This window comes from Clarias gariepinus, chromosome 14 (assembly GCF_024256425.1).
Source record: "Clarias gariepinus isolate MV-2021 ecotype Netherlands chromosome 14, CGAR_prim_01v2, whole genome shotgun sequence".
NCBI classification, from domain to species: Eukaryota; Metazoa; Chordata; class Actinopteri; order Siluriformes; family Clariidae; genus Clarias; species Clarias gariepinus.
In genome coordinates, this window is record NC_071113.1 from 29,993,536 (window position 1) to 30,016,335 (window position 22,800).

Consider the following 22,800-nt stretch of genomic DNA (forward strand, 5'->3'; position numbering starts at 1 on the left):
TCACATACCACTAGTTTTATTAGTGTTTACTTTTTCCTTTTGTTCTACTACATCCTACAACAAATATCTGTACTTTGTACTTCACTACATTTTGCGATGTTACATCACCACAGTAGGGTGTTGGATTTCGAGCGGTGATATTGACACCTGCTGACTGTAATGCCCACTTGTGTAATTTGCCTTCACTAGACCTGGAACAGGTGTTTGAGTGGAGACGGTTTCAGACATCAGCGAGAGAGAGAAAAAAGAGGGAGGGAGGGAGGGAGGGAGGGAGGAGAATCTATTACTATAGGGTAAAACTCTTAAAACTCAAGTAGCACTGATCTGAGCCGGCAGCACAGAACAGGTCAATGATGTGTATTTGGGATATGTTAGGTACAACAAAAGTTATTATTACTACTATAAATGGTACATTTTTACCACTACTGAAATATGGTCATGATGTCACAAATAAATGATTTAGAACCCCTTAAAATCAGCATTTTTTTTCCCTTGTCATCAAAACAACCAAAAACAATCATAAAAACATGTGATCATGTGTATCGTGCTATTCCTTTCCCAATGTGACCCATTTTTAAATTTTCTGCTCAGTCATGTTTGCATAGATGGTTAAAATTAAATACAATTCAGTTCATCATATTGCCTGGGTTGTGCTGAAAAAAAGGATACAGTGGAACCTTGGATTACGCGCATAATTCGTTCCGGAAGCGGGCTCGTATTTCAATACACTCGTCAACCAAATTGAATTTTTCCATAAGGAATAATGGGAACTTGAGGAGGTCTAAAGAAAGCTGATTGGCCGAGCTCTCTCAGATGGAAAGGATGAGAGGTACTTAATGCTCACACATTAATCACGGCTTCACAGCCAATCAGGGGTGTTTGTGAACTCACGCAAATGGAAGGAGCAGATAGCGCTGTCGAAAAGATGCGGTCGGCTGGCGTCACATGGTTTGGAGGAAACACGTGATAGTCTACGGCCCTCCCTCCCTCCCGTTAGTAGTAGCCCTAATGTGGGAGCCTCCTGGTGACGGGGAGGGATTGGACACGATTAAATTAGGGAGAAAATCGAGATAAAAAAATAAATACAAAAAAATAATTAACACAAAATATTAATAAAAATAAATAATAATTAACCCGCACTTTACCTTAAAAAAGTAAAAATTAAAAAGTGAAGCTAAAGCAAGTCAAAAATCGCGTTACTCGCAGTCCAAGGTTTCACTGTATGTCTCTATATACTGCACATTCCTGAGCCCTATGAAGATTTTTTTTAACAAAACAACAACAAAATAAAAAAAGTCTAAAATGCTCTGAGCTTACAGGGGTACAGGCTACTGTGAGTTCATACAAGCAGAATACCTTTAATACTTAATTTAAAGGTGTGTACTTTTACAGTATATCTCTACTCAAATACAGTTATACGCAAATGAAAGTATTTTACTACCTGTACTTAAGTAGTATTTTGCTTTGGGTATCTCTACTTTTGATTAACTACAGGATTTGTGTACTTTGCCCTGCTCTGCCATCCACCCATTGTTAATATCACTTATCCTGTGTGAGGTCACAGGAGGCCTGGAGTCTATCCGAGGGAGCTCAGTGCATGAGGCGGGGTACACCCTGGATCAGGCGCCAACCCATCACGGGGCACATGAACACAAACACACATCATGGGGAATTTGTACATTCCAATCAGTGCATGTCTTTGGACAAAGGCAAGAGAACGTGCAAACTCCATAAACACACACACACACACACACACACACACACACAGTGGAGGCAAGATTTGGCTTTTGATTTTGGGTTTAAGCCAAACTTTAGATCAAGATTTAAATCCTTTTATACACAAAACTCTTTTTGTTCTAAATTCAGAAATATTTTGATAGTGTTTGTGTTTAACTGTAACTCTGCACCTGAACTGATTTGTTATCCATATTGATTTAAAGATTTTTCTTTGAAATATTTATTTATTTTGGGGGGTGAAAAGTGACGTCTCGTGAGCGAGCCTGCCTTTGTGTCAGGAGACATTTTGTGCCAGGCGACGTGAACAAACTTAGCGGCGTGACAGGTCTTTTACACTGCTATAAAAGGCATGTTGACCCAGTGGCGCCCCCCTACAGCCCTCCTCCCCCCCCCCACGAGTTGAAACAGAGGCCATCACAGACTGGGACAGCTATGCTGAGGAGACAAAGAGGCAGTGCGCGGAAAAGGGTGGAAGAAGTATTGGGAAATTATACTTGTGCATTAAATGCATAAATACCATTAATAAAACTTTACATAAAAAATGTATAATAATTACATAAAAAGCTAAGTAATAAGTAGTATTAAACTGTAAAAGGTAAAAAATATATATATTAAGGGGAATTTTTGCATGAAAGCATTATTCTGTCTCTGTACATTGGCTAGTCATGTGCATGACTAGCGCTACTGAAGTTTGCTAATGAGTTAATCAAAAGTAAAAGATCACAAACACTATTGATGTAAACAACCATTATTTAAAAAAAAAAGTAACTTAAAAAAAAAAAAAGATTTAGCATTAGCTGGAATTGTATTGCTGCCTAGCCAATTATTTTAGCTTCTTAGCTGGTTAGTTAGCAAGTCTTTTTCAGGTGTAAATATACTGTTTACTCTAACATATACTTTATGCTGTAGAGATGAAGATCCCATGTGTTACTGTTACTTTAACAAGTTAATGCAGGTCGCAGAACTCCACCAAAGTGTGTGTGTGTTTATTTCACTTTCTTTTTAAATGCACCTTTCAGTGTCTATGTAAATGAGCTCTTGCTGAGCCACGCCCCCTCCACAGAACTGAGAAACAAACTGGGGGGAGGGGCTTCTTATATGAGGTCACACCGGGGGTGAAAATCTAATTTGCTTGTTTAAACCCCAGTCAGTACAAAAATGAAAATAGAAAAACAGGCATGATTTTTCCTGCACCTTTTTTGTTTCTACACACAATGTGTACAAATGACAAAATGTGGAATTTTGCACAATACAGACCCTCTAAATATAGAGTTAGAGGAACACAATTAACCCTGCGTGCAGTATGTACATCGCCGAAACAATTCGGCGGAAAAGAAGGAAAGCACACGATTAGTCATGTTTTGGCTTGTAACTGTGAGTTGAGAGTGAGGGATCTCAGATTCACGCTTGGCATGGTCAGCAGGATAGACCTAACCCCCTAGGCCATTGCGCTGTATGCCTCGGCCAGGCAGTCCCATGATTCATACGGCTTTTCAATGCCCCTGGCGTCCAGGCAGGCATCGCCCCCCCCCCCCCCCCCCCCTCCGCGTGCCCCCCTTGCTGGCCCTGTGCTTGTTGAAAGCCACTTTGTTTGAAGGCCTTGCTGAGGGAAGGGGGAAGGTTTCAGGATTCACAAGAAAAGCAGACCTTGTTAATGCACAGAATGCAGAACAATGTCCTGTTCTAATGGACGGTCGTGTCTAACAGGGCGTACTCGGTCGGCTTGGGAAGCTGGATAGAGTTAGAGCGCCGTCAGGAAGGAATCTATTCAGCGCACGATGCGGAGTTGAGCATAATGGAAATCATTTTTGGAGATTACCTCAGTCGTTGTGTACTTACTCATCGTAAAAAATGGTCTCGGCTGAAAATTCATTTGCTGAGTTAATGTATTGTAACCTAAAGAGGGTATTAGGAAAGCCTCTTCATTGTTGTAGCAATGCGTCTCAACCTTGGCATTGGTTGCCCCATCGTGGAAGTTTTATTCCCTACCTCATCAATTTACCACCAACGGATTGGTGGGTGTTATCAATATAACTGCCACCAGAGTATCACAGGGCAATAACTCAAATGCAGTGTTTATCCGAACGCTATCTGAGTTTAGACCCTGTGCCAAAGCGATGAATAGCTGTTTTTTTTTTCCCCCTTTTGTTGGTCATCAGCACTTTTTATTCTGCAGTTAATCCACAAGGCTGTGCTCAGTTATGCCAGTGTAATTTGTCTCCCTTGTTCCCCCGTCTTTGTTTTGTGCTATGTTATGTTTTAAAGGCTCTGTTAAAGAAAAAGGTCTGTCGTTCCCCGAAGTCTGATTTAAACCCCTCTCTGTCAGTTCAGGCAGCTGTGAAAAGTTAAGCAGGACGTATGACATGTTTTACTCGCCCCTAGCTGCTTGGGCAAAGGGTTGTGTATGTCAGGTCTCAAATGGATTGTCGTGTTGCTGCAGTGCAGGACCTTATTAACTGTGGCCTGACTGGCGTTCTCCTTTACCTAACCATAAGAGCAGCATGGAGAATGTCAGTGTGTAATCAGATGCTGAAATCTATTGGTTGGTTGGAGATGAAGTGGTGGGACGACCCGTCTATCCAGCATGCACTTATTTGCCAAATAGTAACACTGGGATTGTTCAGGATCCGGGAACGGAACCAAGCTAAAGGAGGTGGGTTTTTTTTCGTTTTTTTTTTTTCAGAGGAGGGGGGATGAACAGTTTTTTCCTGGCGTGATTTAAAGTGAGAGTGGGTTTTGCATGACCACACGTCCATGGCTTGTGAAAGCTTCAGGATCTCTCAAGCTTCGAATATGAAAGGGACACATCCGCCCTCCAAGACGTCCTTAATTTATCTCCCTGCCACAAGGTGCCTCCGGTGCCAGTCAGCCGTGTTGTTCTTGGCTTTTCCAAGAGTCCATGGAGTAAGACTTGGATGCCTTAAAGGTCCGCTATAATAGGGCTTCTCAAACATTTGTAACTGTATAATATATTCCACACAGAAGACACATAGACACAGACGTTTTTAAATGTATTTAACAAATGTGAACCAGATATTCTTATTTTTCACTCCTTACTTCAATCGTTACAATAATATTTAGCTACTCCAACTTATCCCACTATACCCAGACAAACATTAGGTTGAAGTTGAACACATTAAGGCCTATTTGTTTTTAAACCTTATCTAATAATGTATGATCACATTATGATATATATTAGGATATAATTCTATAATATATTTTCTAACATGAATTGTATTTAACATTTTAATTAGATGTAATATTTAACATATTATCACTTATATAAAATTATAATATCATGGAAAAGGCTTGAGTAGTTGCTCTTTGTTACTCCACTTATGTACTGTTTTATAAGATTTAGTTTTATCCAGTTATTATTTAAATATTGTAATACTTATACTCTTACTTTTTCTTTATATTAAATATTTTTAAGCTTTATATCTTAATTTTGATCCTTTAAGAAAATGATTTTTTTTATTACTCCCCTCTACTTATTTTGTTACTAAATGTTTTTTTGTTTGTTTGTTTGTTTGTTTTGCTGGGGTTTGTTGAGTCAAGTTTCATGCATTTTACTTAAGTCTTGTAAATTTGTTTATTAATTTGATAAGCTTGTTAGGTTTTGTATTGTGAACTACAGGTTATTACGTTACCTACAGCAGCTAGCTAAGCTTTGTGAACTACATTTTAAGGAGGAGCTACAGTAATTTTTGTGAATTAGCCTGTTAAATTTTCTAGCTATTTAGTTAAATTTTTTAAAATAAATGATCAAATTTGCTACTTGGTTACATTTTATGCATTGTGATTATTTTTTAAGTTTTTGAATAAGCTTGGTAAATTATCTAGCTAGTTATGATTTATAAATTAAATAGCATTTTTGCTAGCTAGTCAAGTTTTGTGAATGAGCTTGTTAAATTAGCTAGCTAGTCAAATTTAGTAAACTAGATTAATAAATTTGCTAATGTACTAAGTTTTGTGAAAGAGCTTGTGGTTATGGTTTCAAAATCAGATCAGTAAATTTGCTAGGTAATAAAGTTTTAAGAATAAGATAAAATATTAAATATCCCAGGTAAATTCGCCTGCCAGTTACTGTATGTTCTGTGACTTAGGTTATTAAATTTGGTATCTAAATATACTCGTTAAATTGTTAAATTATTGTTAAAAATTGTTAAATGATTGTTAAATCAGCCTGTTATATTTGCTAGGTAGCGAACTCTTGTTTTTGCGGTTCTGTAGCAATCATTTTAGAAAGGTTATTAAACAAGACAAATTCTAGGTCCGAGCTGGCAGAATATTTTCCTCATGACTGCAACAGTTGAGTCGTGGTGAGATTGAGGTCATGTCTGGGAACTTATTCACTCAAGATAGAAATGGTTGTAACACATGACCTCTGTCTTAATAGGGTTAACAATATGACAGTTTGGATCTGTGCGTGAGTTTGAAAGGCATTGATTAAAATGAATCAGAAAAACACTGGTGGGTCGTCGTGTGCCGTGAATGCTATGGCAAGAGTCCCGTTAAACAGGAACATGTGTGGAATTCATAAAAGAAGGAAAAGCAACCAAGTTTAGTAAAGAACGAAGGTGATCTAATAGCAAAGTAGTTCGGGATGAAACATCTGTAACTGTATAATGTATTCCACACAGAAGACACATACTGTAGATTCAGACATTTGAAATTTATTTAACAAACGTGAACCCATTATAACGTAATATAATGCTAGGAGCTAACCCAGTGTATGCGCGCAGTGGAGCATGGATTGTTAATTACTATGTTTAGCTAGCTGTCCGGTTAGAATTTGTTTTTTTGCTCAAGTTGTTTTGAAAGCTTGGTATTTAAAGTAATATAGACTTTTCCTAATATGTTGAGCTGTAGTGTTGATCTGAGTAACATACCAATGGTTTATTTAATTTGGAAATGTAGCATGAAGAAAATAAACACTTTCAGACCGTTTTCCTGATTTTTTAAACAATGGAATTTGTGTAATGTAATAGCAGTAAAAAAGGGAAACCAGCCAGGAGGATTAAGCCCACAGTCCCAAGACTCGCTCGTGTGTCCTAGCCCATCCCGAGGTTTACACCCTCATGTGTCTTCATCATGTGACAAGACAATGGTTACTCTTGTCCCAGTGACATTTCGAAGTACACATCCAAAGATCAATTTATCCTGCTATTAAGATAGAGGTTAGTCAGCTGTAACTTCCTGTGCGAGTGTAAATCCCCAGCCTGTCAGAGAGCCACTGCTAGGCCTTTCAGCAAACTTGTGCCGAATCTCCGCTCGGTGTTTGGATTGGATCTTGAGCCACTTGTAAACGTGCTCGATGAATGAAAGTAAATGTTAAATTATTCTACATTTATTTAACTTTGTATCCTTAAGGAAGTCTTGGTTTACGCAAAACCCTTTTGGGCATTGTACTGGAAAGTTAAAGCCAAAAAAGAAGCAGGCTGTGAGCGAGGGAATGAGCTCGGTCCTTTCTAAGCTGCGTTTCCTCCCAAAAAGGTTTGCTTGGCACGGTTCCTTTGGCAGGCTTCACCCATGTTACACAAGAAGACACACACACACACCCACAGAAAAAGAAAAGAAGATAAAGGATGACAGATGACCAAATTCGGACCTTGGACGTAGAACGGTCTGCTTTTCATTTTAATTGAAAGTAAATACCTGTCTGGTGGACCCCTGGGGTCAGCCGTTGAAGCGTGAGAGCACAGTGATGAAATTAGCCCACGCTTTTTTTTTTTGGGTCGTTTCTGCGCCGACGTCAATATTGCAGGTTAAAGGTCATCAAGATGACGCCCAGTGGTGCTGGTTACAACGTATTTTATAGGAATTTAATTAGTATCAAGCTATCCTAGAAAAATCTTATCCATGTGTGTGTTTGTGTTAGTGTGTGGACTGACATAAAAATCTTTTTGCGCTTGGTGTGTGTGCAGCTGAACAACCCTTCCTTTGTGGTCTTCCCTCAGCCCTGGACTTTATCAACACATTGTTTTGTTTGGCCCGTTCCCAGCGCAAAGGCTGAAATGCACTGAAAAATTGGCAGGCAGTTCCATCACGGGGGGAGTTTACGGGGGTGTGTGGGCACGCCACAGACCAGAGCCACCGTTTTTCTCCTGGACCAGGAAGCTCTGAATCATCCTCGGCCTTCCTGTGAGCGCCCGAAGGAGCTGGTCTCTGGACTCGGAACAGCACCGATCTGCTCGTTCCCTGACACCAGCATGGTAGGCCAGAAACGCCAGGAAATCAATACCTCCTCTCTCTTTTCTTTTCTGTTCATTTCCTTTTTTTTTTCTTTGTTGCTTTCTCTCCCTCCCGTTCTCTGGCAGCAGCTGCGTGACATTGAGTAGGGAGTCACGAATAGCGCCGCAAGCGCCGTCTCCTCTTCTTAGCCTCGCCAGTTAACTTCAGTCTTTCAGTCTGTTTTTAATACTCCTCTATCTTCCTACTCTCTTTTTTTCTTTGCTGTTTTCTTTTCCACTATTTGAAGAGTGGGTTACAGAACAAAGATAGCATTTACAGTCAGGGTCTGTTTTTGTTGTTGTTGATTCTGTTTTTATGATTTGGAATGATAAAAAGATGTGTGAGGCAAATGTGTTTTACAAAAGAAAGTTTTGTGCGACTGGTAGTTAATTTCATGACTGTCGGCCACGGTGGGAAAAATGAGCGAGAAAATTTAACGATAATGTTTTTTTTATTTACGTTACATAAACAACATTTTCTTTAACACTGAAGCAGACTTGGGGCAGTTCTTAATCGAATACATTTTTAAAGTCATTATTACTATTGAATTTTAAAGAACTATGAATAAGTGTTTTTTTGTTTTTTATTAACACCGAAATGGCCTTTTAAGGAACCGGCGATGCAATGCAATGGGGTGAAGCGATGTTACAAAAATATCATAATTACTGAGGGCATATTTATGATAAGCAATATGCATGATAATGTATTTATTCGCTCAAAAACTGCTAGCAAAACAGTAGTGTGAATTAACAATCATTATCATTAATAATAATAATAATAAATAATCTATAATTAATAAACACTGAGAATGCAAAAAATATTTAATTGCGATTTTTGTGCGCTTTTTCTTCTTAATTGTATTTTGCATTTGTTTGTTCGATGTTTTTTTTTCAGCTTTATTGTTGGTAGTGCTAACTCAGTGTGTACTCAGATTATTCCCAGCTATTGACTCACCTTGCATGACGTGTGTCCATGCGGTTTATTTGTTTATCTCTATTTCTTTAACATTAGTTAGGACCTTGTTGGGTTTCTGTATGTAGAGTATCGTGACTCTATGTTTAGCTGCTGTTGATCATGGGAATAGGAAAGAGGGGGAGGGGTTTAAGTTACCTGCTGATGAGCGATGTATAGATCCACAGCATTTGTGTCTTTATGCTATGATTTATTAAAGCTACGAGGTAGGTGTAACTCGTATAGACGTAAGACGCGCTGCTGTGTTTACTGCTCGTGCTCAGAGCCAATATGATTTGATGTCACTTTCTGAACTCGAGGTCGAGGAGACGGTCCTAAATTTCTGAGTAGGAGTTCAGAACAGTCAAGGGGACATTTTGTGTGTTTCTTAGCTTTTTTTCTAGTGGGAGTTTGGAAATTCTTAGTTACAAGTTTTAGGTGACTGCAGCAGAAATTAAAAAGAAATTCAAGAGAATTATCTAATAAATGAATGGATTAATGAATTTTCGTATCTGTATCATTAAGTTTTGTTGGACAAACAATTCACACCTCTCCACAATACCACTGGTATTAAAGAGATGAAACGGACAGCACGACTAAAGTTTTTTTTTTTCATACTAAAACACTGTATATAGCCAGCACATTAAAATTTTTAATACTAGTAGATTAATAAGAAAATTGACACTTTATTAAAACTCTGAGTGTTTACTGTAACATGAGAACATATTATGTTTATTATATAAATATTTATATTTATTTATTGTTTGTTTGTTTGCTTGTTTACCGTCTCAGCAGCTGCTTGCAATCAGTTTTGAATGAAATGAAATTAAAAAGATCTCACAATATATCAGAAAATTTATCAGATGATTTATTGCGTTATCATTATTATACCTTCCTATCGCCGATCCCTAACCTGGATGACATTTACAATAAGCGCTTCTCTCTCCTAATAATTAATATTACTTATTTAGTTAATATTTACTGGAATTGTTTTATGTTTCACCTTTTAAAATCCAGAGTTGTTACGTTTTTATGCTTTTAGATGCATCTATCAAGCCAACATTGCACACACAGGTGGCAGGGTGGTGAGAAAGGGTGGTAATCGCTGTCGCCCTGCACCTTCAGGGTTGAGGGTTTGATAATACAAGTACACCTCAGGTCTGTGTCCACATGGAATTTGCATGTTCTCCCTGTGCTTTGTGGGTTTCCTCCCACACTGCAAAGAGATGCAGGTTAAGTTAATTGGTGTTTCCAAATGACCTGTTTTGTGTGTGTGTGTGCCCTGCTATGAACTGGCACCCTGTCCAGGATGTACCCAGCCTCAAGTCTTTTGGGAGAGGGTCCAGGCTTCCCATGACCCTAAATAAAAAGATAAGCGATATAGACGATGAATGAATGATTGATTATTTTCCTTTAACAGCACCTCCCCATGTGTTTTATTCCTTTTTTATACCATATATACTGTATACAGTTAAAGCATGAGATCCTCATGCATAATGTTTGTGTTCTCTTTCTCTTTTTTATCAGCTTTGGCGAACTCTCGGGTGCGTACACGGATATTTTTAGTGCGGCCGGTTCTTGGCTTTTGAAGTCAGACCCGTCTGAGCTTCCTGTTTTCCTGTTTTTTCTCACACGGCTGTTTTGGCATGATGTTAAAAGAGGTGGACTGCAGGATTGGGTTGTTTTTTTGGTTCGATGATGAAATCAGAGTTTATTATGGAGCGTGTTGAGGGACGGCTGGTAAATCTGGAAACCTACTACAAAGGAGTGCTTCCTGTATGTGTGTTTTTATTGAGGTTGTTTTTCTACATGTATACCCAGGGATGGAAAATACTTGTAATTAAAGTAATTGTGTTTTATTCCTGTACTTATGTACTACGTGGTTAAGTACTATAGAAATTCGGAGGCATTTCAAAGAGAATAAATGCATGCTCATCTTTTACTACACATACTTGACTTACATTTGACCTTGAAGGTATTTGTTAGAGGGCATTTTTTCAATTTTTCTGTTTCTTGTTCAGCTGCTGGGGTTTTCTTTTTTATTATTTCAAAATCTTTTCACAAAAAAAAGACCAAATCATATCTCAGAGTTTTTCCACCCCAGAGACTCCTGCTGCATCCATCTGCTGCAATTATGTCCCTTTAGATTTCCATGCACGAAATGGTGGGGGGAAAAAATCATAGATTATGTGTCAATGTTGTTTTTTTTGTTAACGGCAAATTAACTGAGTGTGATAAGGGACTGTATAATAAGAACTGGACAAACCCTCAATGACGTCACCTGTAGGTTTTAAAACTCAGTTGTGCGAGATCTGTTCATCGCCATCTTGGAATTGCTGACTCCGCCTAACTTTGATGTTGCTAAAATGCTATTATGGTTAACGTTAATTTATATGCTAACCTTTCCTTGCCATCTATATCCTCCTTGTTATCTGTCACTCAAATTGGCCAGACGTCTAATTATGCATAATTTTATGATTAATTTTATGACTTTATAAATGGGAAATCTAGCTAAGGAGACCAAAACCATGTTTTGTTTAGTTCTGTTGAAAAGTTGGACATTTTAATATGGGCTCTGTGGGGATTGTCTCACTGTTGGAGCCAATTTGAGGAACTGCATGTTTTGGCACTTCCGCATTGGACTCATTTATCAGAACAGGAGGTTGCCCCTTGGCTGTGATGAGTGATGCATATTTTCCTTTTCAAAACAGCGATCTGTAGATTTTAAGCAAATGTGTCTGTACGCTGATTGATTTAAAGCTTTGTACAGCGAGTTCTTAAGGCGAAAGTTCTTAACGAGAAACAGCCACCCAAAAATATTGCTAATATTAACATTTTCCAACACTAATAATATTTTGGCATATAAAAACAATCAAAACATTTAAAAAAGCCATGTAAATAAAGGAAAAATATGAAATAAATAGAACCTAAACCTTATGTAACCTTACTGTAATTCATCATTCCGCCTGGCACTGACTGCTTTAAAAACCAAACTGAAAGTGGTTCATTTTTCTTCTTACTACCGTCCTTGATAACATTCTTGGGACCCATGGTGCTACGTCTTTACTAAATCTTGCACAAAATGCAAAAAAAAAAAGAAAACCACCAAAAAAATAAGTGAACCCAGTTTACTTAGCTTACCACACATACGTTTTGAACAGCACCTGGACATATGCACAACTTGGCCGGCATTCGGTTCGGCTCGGTCCGGTTGCTCGTATTTCTTAGGCAAATTTCTTGCAAATTTTCAGTTCTTAAGTCTTAAATTTTTCAGGCGGGATGTTCGTATGCCGGGGTACCACTGTACATCATATAGAAGTAAGACTGTGCTGTGTTTACTGCTTGTGCTGGGAGCGGCCATGTTGATTTGATGCCACCTGCTGAACTCGTGTTTGAGGAGACAGTCCTGAATTTCTGAGTAGGAGTTCAGAAGAGTTGAGGGAATGTTCTGTGTGTTTCTTAGCTTTTTTCCTAGTGAGAGTTTTTTTTTTTTTTATTAAGTTCATTAAACTGCAGAAGAAATGACAAAAATATCCCAGGTTCTTAAATGAATGAATGAGAGAACTTTTTCCTCTGCAATACAATTAAATGGTTTAAGAACAGACACATTTTAACTTTTATATAAGCAGAATTTCGCCTCCACACTTCCTTGATTTGTCGAAGACCTTTACTAATATACAGTATGTGTGTGTATGCGGTATGTGTAGAGCGGGTTGTGAGCGTGTAATCAATGCTGCTCTGTGTTTTTTTTCTGTTCGTTTGTGGAAAGTGCCGAGCGCTGGCGTTGGCTCGGATCCAGACTGTAGGCATCGGTGGTATAAACATCACTAATGTGTTATGTGTCACTTCGAACTGACATTCTGCGATAAACTTACATAACACTCACAAACATTATCATCCTGTAATGAAAACTTACACAACAGTCTTTTGAAATGAAATTGTTATGTAAACAGTTTTTATTTCAAGTGGAAAAAAAAACTTAATACGCACATAACACGCACATGAAGTCTTTTCCAGGCCAGCACGAGAAGCTTCGTACTTCAGCTCTAAGTGTCTGGAAAATAGAATTAAAAGTGTCAATTGAATAAAGCTTTAATTGCTTCTGACTCGCAGATTGCGTTCTTCTGAAACACGGCTCATTTTTTGCGTTCCTTGCTGCGCTGGCGAGTTGCGTCATTTTCTTCATGTCGAGGTGTGCAGCGCAGCATGCAGGTGCCCTGACCTTTTAAATAATTCACACAGAAAATATTTCAAACACACGCTCTCGCATTTTCAAAAAGCTTCAAATGAATAAATGTTTCATGATGACGAGTGTTTGAGCTAAATGTCACGGTCTCGCCTCGAACCGCTGCCTCGACTTCCTGGTCAGGTGCCTTCATTAGGCTGTAATTACTGAAGGAGGCGTGGCCTATGAATGTCTGTCTCAGCAAAGGAGGTGTGGTCTCAGGTCTGTCAGTCTCTGTATAGCTTTTATGTTGGGGAATTCTACAGTACGCTGCTTATGTAGAGATAACTTTTATTTTGAATAAATGTAACTTTTTAGTGGTAGAACTCCAAACGTTTTATGTGGTTAAATTGTAAAATGTATAAAACTGGTAATAAGTTTTTAATGAGTTTTTTTGTTAGTTATACTAGATTTTATTTTTATGTGATATAATTTAAAACCAAATATAAGTGGTGTAATTTTAAACATTAAATTTCAACAGCTTTTTAAGTTTTAGAATTCCACCTTTTATGTTTTATGGAGATTCGTTATAAATATTTATACGGAAGAATTTAATGTTCTTTAATTTTAAATGTTCATGTGGTGGAATTAAAATCTTTTATGGACCAATATCACTCTTTGATATTTTGAATTTTTTAACACTTGGTGTGTTTATATAAAAATGCCTATAATACAGTTTAAACCTTTTTTTTTTGTAGCATTTTATACTTTTAAAATTTTTTAATTTTAAACATTTATATTAAATATTTGTACATTTGTCTCTTTTACAGAACTCTCGATTCTTTTTTATTTTAAAGTTACATAACTTGCTTTCTTGTAGAATTCAAATTTTTTATTCACATACTATGTAAAGGATACTACAAACTATGTTGTATAATTAGACTTTTTTTGTGACCGAGTTTAAATTTAGCCGTGAAACTCCAAATCTGTTTAGTTCTTTTGTTTCTCTTCTCATCTTTACGATAGCTTTGCAGTCAGAGCTACAGATTCAATATCTCAGATTTAACTGGTGTGTGTGTGTGTGCACACATACACACACACACACAAACACACACACACACACACACCAGTAGACACTGGAAATGGAACACAGCCCATTTAGTTTTCCTTCCTGCAGCGCATGAGTTTAGTCAAGTCCTGAAACTTCTCTTTCAAACACACACACACACACACACACACACACACACACACACACAAACACAGAGTCAGCAGTCGAGCAGAGCGGAACATTCCTCAGTGTGAAGAGTGAGCTCCTCTGGATCAGGAGGTTTCAGCACTGTGGGGTTACACCTCGAGATTGATGAGACTGTGAGAGCGAGAGTGAAATAATGTGTGTGTTTGTGTGTCCGTATCTGTGTGTGTGTGTGTGTGTGAGTGAGTGATGAATGTGGTTCTGTGAGTGGAACTCTCATCCCTCTGCTGGAAACAACATGTCAGTGCAGTTATATTTTACACACACACACACACACACACACACATACATACACACACACACACACACACACACACACACACACACATTTCTTTGTTTAAGGCCAGATTATAATCCTGATTATACACTAAGGCTAAACTGTGGTGGATGTGATGGTGGGAATGATGGACTGATGTGATGATGGAATGAAAGTGTGGAACAGTGTTATGATGGGATGATGTAATGGTGTGATGATAAAACTTCTGATGATGTAAAAGAATAATGGAATAGTGTCATGATGGAATTATGGGATATGATGGTGAAATGATGTAATGTGTTGATGAACTGATACCCTGATGAAATGATGTGATGATGGAATGATATGAAATGATGGATTGATGTGATAAAATAATGAAAGGAGGGTGGATGATAGAATGATGTGATATCTTGATGGAGGGATGTGATGATAGGAGGATGAGATGATGGATTGCTGCAATGATAAAATGAAGAAATGATTGGATGATTGGATGATGGATTTATATAATGATAAAATGATAATGGGATGATGGAGTGATGTGTTGTGTTGATAGAATGATGAAATGATGTGATGATGGATTGATGTGCCAAAATGAAATCATTGGAAGAAAAAGATGATGTGATGATAGAATGATGTGACTATGTAACGATGAAATGATGGATTGATGGATTTATAGGATGATGAAATAACAATGGAGTTGTTGAATGATGTGATGATGGAATGATGTTCCTCACTATTTTCTTGCTGATTCTTGACACAGATTTGAGTCAAGAGATATCACTTAGGCATTGTTTCCATCACCACAGGATATAGGTGTGTGTGTGTGTGTGTGTGTGTGTTCTGCACTCAGTATTTAATCATGTTTGTGTGTGTTGTATTGTAGGTGCTGTGTGGGGTTCTGGCCCGTTCTGGGCGCACGGCGCTGTAACCAGAGCCTGATCGGCGCCCCGTTCTCACAGGGACCCGAGCAGACAGGAGGGTTCAACAAAAGGAAGGAAAGCGAGGGAAAGAGGAAGAGGCGGGTCTCTGCGCCAGCATGGCTCTGACCGACAAACACAAAGTTAAACGGCAACGACTGGACAGAATCTGCGAGGGTAAGCTCACGCGCTCTGTTTATTAGCTCCGTGTCAATCCTCCTGTTTCAAAAGGACGATTTGGCGTCCTTTGATTTGATTTGTGTAGCTGATTTGTGGGTGGAGCCCATGTGACTACGAAACTCCACCCAGATTGAAGCGCTTTCTTTTGGACGTTTCTTCTCATGTTGCTAGCACGTTCGCTCCAAAGCTAGCTACCGTGTCCTCAGGTTTTATAAACCCTGTTCTCAGCCAATAGGAAACCAGTGGGTGGGGCTATGGTCTCACTTTGATCTGCTTATGATGAAAGTAGATTGTACCTCATACTGTAGTTCTGTTGCTAACCTTTAGCTTGAGTAACTGATTCCCTTTGAAGCATTTAACATTATTGTAGCTGATGATTCTCACAGGGAGATTACAGAGTTGATTATTTTTAGTAACTGAAAGAATTTTTTTTTAAACTTAGGAAAACGAAAAAAATGAGGGAATATTGTTTCACATATTGAAAAGCTAACATTCCTTCAAAAAACAAGTGCGAGCTCCAAAACTAGTTGCTTGGCATGTTCTTTAACATCTGTTCCTTTAGTATAAATGAATTCTCGCTAACTAATTAGTCTAGCATGATGTTCTCTTTTTTCATGATAGTGCGGGTTTATTTTTGTTGTGCGAAGTAACGCAAAATGAAACTGTTGCTAGCTGATGAAGTGATAACATCAGGTTAGTGTTTTTTTGTTTTTGGATTTTTGCTAGGAAGTTAGCTTACTAGCATTTGCTACAGCAGGACCTCGCATACGAATTTAATCCATTCCGGAGGCGAGTCCTCAAGGTGAAATCTTATATTGTGAAACGCATTTTCCCATAGGAAATAATGTAAATGCTGATAATTCGTTCAAGACCCAAAAAATATTACCAATATTACCAATATTCCAACACTTTAATCACTTTTCTTTTTGCATTTAAAAACAAATTAAAACATTTAGAAAAGTTAATATAATATATATATATATATACTATAATAAAGTAAAATATAAAATAAATAGACATTAAACTTCACTTAACATTAATTTATGATGTCATATGATTATGTCTTTACTAAATCCAGCACAAAATGCAAAACAAAAAACATCAATTTTAACCGGCAACCTGATGTACGTACCTGCACGACCGGCTCTGTCGCTCGTTTGCCAAAAAATGCTTTACATGCCGGGGCAGATATCTTTCAAAGTTTTGGTTCTTAAGGTGAAAATTCGTAAGGTGGGACCTATCTCTCTCTCTTTTTCTTTCTTTGTCTCTCTCTCTGTCTCTCTCTGCTTGAAGTGTTAGTGTTTTGCAGCGTTATCTCTGCTTTGATTCCTTCATTTTCCTCCGTAATGCTTTCTCAGATAACACTCTGTGTGCTTTTTGTACCAGGATTTTTTTTTTTCCCTCTGAGCTCCTGGCAGGCTTCGCGTGATCGTGTTTGTAAGATGTTTCTCAGAAGCTCAGCGCGAGTCTCGCAGTCTCGCTCGTCTTTACGGCAGGGATTTAAAGACACGGGTTCTGATGGCCGAGAGATGAGAGTTTGGCAGGATTTCTCAGCTTCACCTGGACTAGAGTTTTGGCCAGCGCGCAGGACGGCAGATGGACCTCAGTGGTGCGGGTTGCTGGAGCAGAGACATGCACACACACAGAACAGGCGTCCTGCCATACTGCTGCACTGTGGACACACATTTGGTAAAGACTTAAAGACAAAGCCATCTGTAGTGATGCTTGAGTGTGTGCGTGTGTGCGCACGTGTGTGTTGGAAGTTAGTTGTTAGAAGTGTGTTAGAAGAAGAATACACACTTGCATTTGTTTATGTTTATGGGACTTCCATTCTGTTTTTTTTAGGCGGCAAAGAGATTGTTTGTATTTGGCAAAAAAGTATCGAAGGCCACAACGATACAACAATATAACATCAGTCTTGTGATAAATGATATGACAATTCATGAATTACGAAGGTTCAAATGCGGAAAGTGATCAGCGTCCAGGACAAACCCATAATGTATCCAAATCTATGACGTTATTCTACTTCTTAAACATTTTTATGATGTATAGACTTTAAATTCTTGAAGCGTCCGTGAACCTAACCCTTATTGCTTTGTTTTTTCTCCAGTTCCGTGAGAAAAAAAACCTTCTGCATGCTAATCACAGTCCATAGTATCATACATCTACCTAGAGCTGCTGACCTGAAATAAACCGTGCCCCGTCGTGCACCGAATAAGAATTAAGTCACGATTAGTGCTGCTGCGTGCTGGAAACCCTTTGGCTAGAAGACAGATGATGAAATCATCACGGCGGAAGATAGGGTTTCCGCAACATCGAGAGTTGTTGTTGAGATGATGGTAGTGTGTTGAGGGAAGAGGAGAGTTCAGTCTCGAAGCTGATGATACACGGCCTGGTGTAACTGTGTATCCGGTGCCGCTTCAGTCCGTATCGATTCCATGATGAGGTCATGCTGAGAATAATGCTGAGATCAGGATTTGGGATTTTTCTCAGTGTATAATGTGAATAAAGCCACTTTTTCTATTTCTTGCAGTCTATTCTTTTATACTATGAAAACAGATTTACACTCTCATCATGAACAGTTTAAAAACCTTGCTGTATTGTGTAACTGAATTACTGTAAGTCATGTAAAAAAAAAAAAAAAACACATTCATTGCAAACCAACATTTATTGAATATTTGTTCATTTAATACAGAACAAGACTTTATCCTTTTTCTACACTTATATTCACCGTGTAATATCTGGAAAAAAAAAAAACTTAATTAGTTTCTGTTCTCACTTGGTGTGTTTAAGAGAAAATGCCAAGCTCTTAAAAAAAAGTTATGAGCATGGTGCAAAAACTAGGGTTTGTAAATGTCAGACGTTTTTGCACTAAACACGTTAACAGTCGTTTAATTGATTCATAAATACTCTTTAGACACTTATTTTTTCTCGGTTTATGTTTTATTTAAATTGTTTGTGCAGCACGATCCCACCGAATCTGCCCTCTTCCGGAGTACAAGATATAAGCTACAGAGAAACATTATGCAAAACAATAATTTCATTATCGGTTGAAATGTTTTTTATCGGTAAAATTGTAAACAGGAAAATTTTATTTATTAAATTGAATTGATCTTTACCAGTCCTACAGAAAATCTAAAGTTGTCCATTCTTTACCTGTGATTGTTAGAAAGTGCTGACATGGGACAATTCAGGTGATTTAAATGTCACATGAAAAAATATGGTTTCTGCAGCTTTGATTTCATTTATAAAAAATAATAACTTATTTTGGTCAGGGCGCAAGATGCATGAAGTCTGACTCGGTTCAACAAGGCAGGGTTCACCCAGGACAGGATGCCCACCGTACCGTATCTATCGCAGAACTCACAAGCACACACTCACTCACACACTATGTTTGGGAATGCTAATTAGCCTAATCCCTGTCCATGCATTTGGGAAGAAACTGGAGTAGCCAAAGGAAACCCACCGAGCACAAAGACGAATCGAACCCCTAATGCTAACCACTACGCCGCCGTGCTGCATTAATGACGTGCCAAAGATTTGTACATTTTCTGTGTACAAAGTCTACTGCTTGTTACGATTACACAACCAGCACCAACACTTTTGCAAACCAGTTTCTGGTTTAAAAAACACTTTATTTGTTAGTAGTGAACTCATATCTACAGGAATGTCTTTAAAAAACATTTTTTTTAACTTCAACCTTGAGATTTGAAAGCGTTTGCATTCAGATAAAATCAAAAACAACCTTCACGCTTCTTTTCCTGCTTTTACCAAATGGCCTGAGAGTAGCACTTAAAAATCAGTTGTTCATTCATAACACAAAGGTGACTTTGGAGTTTTTGGCTTCTTCTTCTTTTCTTCTTCTCTCCGCTTCTCCTGCATGCTTTCTGCTCTCCTCCTCCTCCACTCTGTCTTCATCCTCTTCCTCGTCCTGGTTCTCTCCCAGCAGCACGGCGCCTCTGTCCCGGCCGTCTGTTCTTCCATCTGTGTGTTCAATCTGGTTCACTGGCCTGAGAACAGCACTCACACCTCACACAAGGAGAACGGACAGGACGGGAAAAACATCAAAGCATAAAATAAACATTCCGTTTGCATTGATTTATTTATTCAACTAAATTGTTATCAGAGCTACACCATACTGCGCGTTTGCATGTGGGTGGATATTCGAAAGCGATTTGTTAGTTTAAAGTTTGAGATAAATCTCTGGGACAGGAAACGACACAGATGGAGAAGCTCATGATGTGAGAGAGGAGAAATGATCTGAGGAATCTGACGTGAGCCGGTGTTCTGCCAATCCATGCTACCTATTTGCCAATCCATGCTACCTATCATTTTTTTGCTACTTAATGGTTCCTGACAAGCTTGGGGATTTGTCCATTAATTTGTTTGATTATGTAGTAAGAGTAGAGATGATTTTATATATAAGATACGATATTATCTCAATATCTAGGTCCTGATTCGATATGTATTGCGATCGTGCAAGTATCACGATTTTATACATTTCCCAATTTAATATTACTTTTTTTCAGATTTCGGTACAATTCTAAACAAACTTGTCTAATAATTCACTCCTACCACACAGGATGCTGTGCTTCCTGCCAGTGTGTGAATAGTTTAGAGTGCCACCTGTAGGATTATAGAGGAACTGCAACACGTTACCACCTCAAATGTAAACAAATATAAATAAAACATTTATTTTACAAAAACAATTTTAGAGTCAGTGTTACAATACAAAATTGCCACACGAAAGAATCACGGTACGTGACCGAATCGATTTTCCATTAGAATATGCTACCCCTAATTTCTCCACTAAATATCCTATAATAAAGTTTTAGAAAACATGCCCCCTTACATATACCCTGCTAGCATTTAGCATTTTTCGAAGGGTAGCAAAAATGGATTGACTGGGCTATTGATGCAAGCAATGGTAGCATTTTTCGACAAGGCAGCGCAAACTGTTCTTTATATTCTTTTATATTCTTATCAAAAATCTTTACATTGCAAACCCATAAAACCTGGAATTAAATTTTTTTAAAATAAAACTTGAAAAACTTCACCTCAAATTGAACTTCTTACACAGAAAGTCAGGAGTGGGGTTTCCATGTTCGGACACACGGGGATGTTAGGTGGGTTTCCTCTGGGTCCTGGGGTTTCCTCCCACAGTTCAAAGACTTGCAGATTGGACTAATTCACATTCCCAAAATGCTGGTAGTGTGTCAAGGTGTGTGTGTGTGTGTTTGGGATTGGCACCCTGTCTAGGGTGTACCCCACCTCGTGCCTGAAGTTCTCCTGGTCAGGCTCCAGCACTCCCATGACCCTGTATAGGATTAGCCACATAGAAGATGAATGAATGAAACATAGACTCATAACCTGGTTAAATATCTCACACTGATCACTGTTTAGAGACAGTATACACGTTATTAATTCACAATCTTTCTAGCTCTAGCTGGGAATTTGCTGGTTGACTATACTGTATGCTAGCATGAATAGCGGGTTACTGAAATGCTAACAAGGAACTGAGATGAACGCATCACGCTATGGATTTGCTACAATGTTGCGCTAATGTCGTAAACGGTGATAAAATGTTTCCAGCTTATCCTGATGTAGGAATTTTAATATCGACACACACCTCTACTGGACACTTAAAAGTCACATTTCAGTTATACAGTATTTGCATTTTTTATTGCTGAGTTGTTAGCTATTTTTAAACTATTACACTTTCTTCTGAGAAACACTTTTTTCTTCTTTCCTTCTTTTTTTAAACGGATAATTCCTTATTTTAGACAGTGGAGAGCCTGTGCTGGAGCTCATGAGCTTGGAATTGGGAGCACATGTCTCTCTCTCTCTCTCTCTCTCTCTCTCTCCCAGGACTCTTGTTATCTTGTAAAAAAAAAAGCCCAGAGGCTTGTTAAAACTTTTTAATATACTGTACACTCACTGTAATTGACTACGATTTCCAAGTTTTCCAAGTTAATTTACTAAATCCTATGAAAGTTTAATTGCCCGACCGTTCTTCCAGTCGAGAGTGCATAAATCATCCCCCCATCCTCGTCCCCGTCTCCCCTGTCTCTCCCGTCTCCTAGTCCCCTAGCAGTTCTACTTGCCAAGTAGTGCCAGAAGCGTCCTATGCCCTAGAAAGGTGGCCCAATTCATCACTCGGCAGCGCTGGTGCCAGTATTGTTTTCCACTCGGCCGGTCCTCGTCTGTCCTGCACGCTGCAGCCTGCGAGCTCCAGGCTCTGAAACCTCACACTGCTCTTCCTTCGAGTAATTAGAGCTCCGCCAGGGTCGCTGTCCAAACACACACACACACACACACACACACACACACACCTTTAACTAACTTAATACTCTGTATTAGGACATGTCCAAAAATCATATCTGTCTGTTTCAGTTTATTTATATCAGTAATATATATATATACCGTCTGTCTATCTGTCTCCCTGTTTTTCCCTATCTATCGATCTATCTATCTATCTATCTATCTATCTATCTGTCTGTCTGTCTGTCTATTTTTTAATAGCTACTTGTCTGTCTGTCTATTTATCTATCTATCTATCGATCTTATGTATGTCTATCTAACTAGTTATCCATTTATATATGTCTCTCGCTATTTGTCTGTCTGTCTATCTATCTATTAATCTGTCTATTTAACTGTATATTTGTCTTTTTTTCCATTTAGACACATTCATGAATCATCTGTGCATATTTTTTTTTACAAACCATCTATCTGTCTGTCTATCTGAATCACGCATCTACTGTATATATACATCTGTCTCTCTGTCTGTACATACACCTGTCTGTGGTTCTATTTACTTCTCTGTCTCTCGATCCATCCAGCTGTCTGCTGATCTACCTGTTCATTGATGAACTGTTCTGTCTGACTGATTCATGTATCTACATCTACAGTAGACTTTTTTCCGATCTCTCATTCTGTCTCCTTCCTGTCTATCAGAATGTCTGTCTGTGGTCGCACTGATCTGTCTGTCTGACTTTATCTGTCTGTTATTTTGTCTCTCTGTCGTCGGATCTGTCTGTACCTTTCTATCTCCTCTCTCCCTTTCTGTGTGTGTGTGTGTGTGTGTGTGTGTGCCTGGTATCTAAACAGA

The 22,800-nt window shown here is 38.5% G+C and overlaps 1 protein-coding gene across 3 annotated transcripts in view; it reads left to right on the plus strand.

Annotated features, from left to right (window-relative positions):
• Window positions 1-22,800, plus strand: part of ctbp2l (C-terminal binding protein 2, like) — an 86,573-nt gene that overhangs the window by 36,996 nt on the left and 26,777 nt on the right. For 2 of the 3 annotated variants that reach the window (XM_053511528.1, XM_053511530.1), the window contains exon 2: window positions 15,479-15,689. In XM_053511528.1, the coding sequence (XP_053367503.1) occupies window positions 15,632-15,689 (58 nt within the window). In that variant the 5' untranslated portion in view covers window positions 15,479-15,631. Of the gene's footprint in view, window positions 1-7,831; window positions 7,953-15,478; window positions 15,690-22,800 lie in introns of those variants that run through there. The other variant, XM_053511529.1, reaches the window with a different exon arrangement.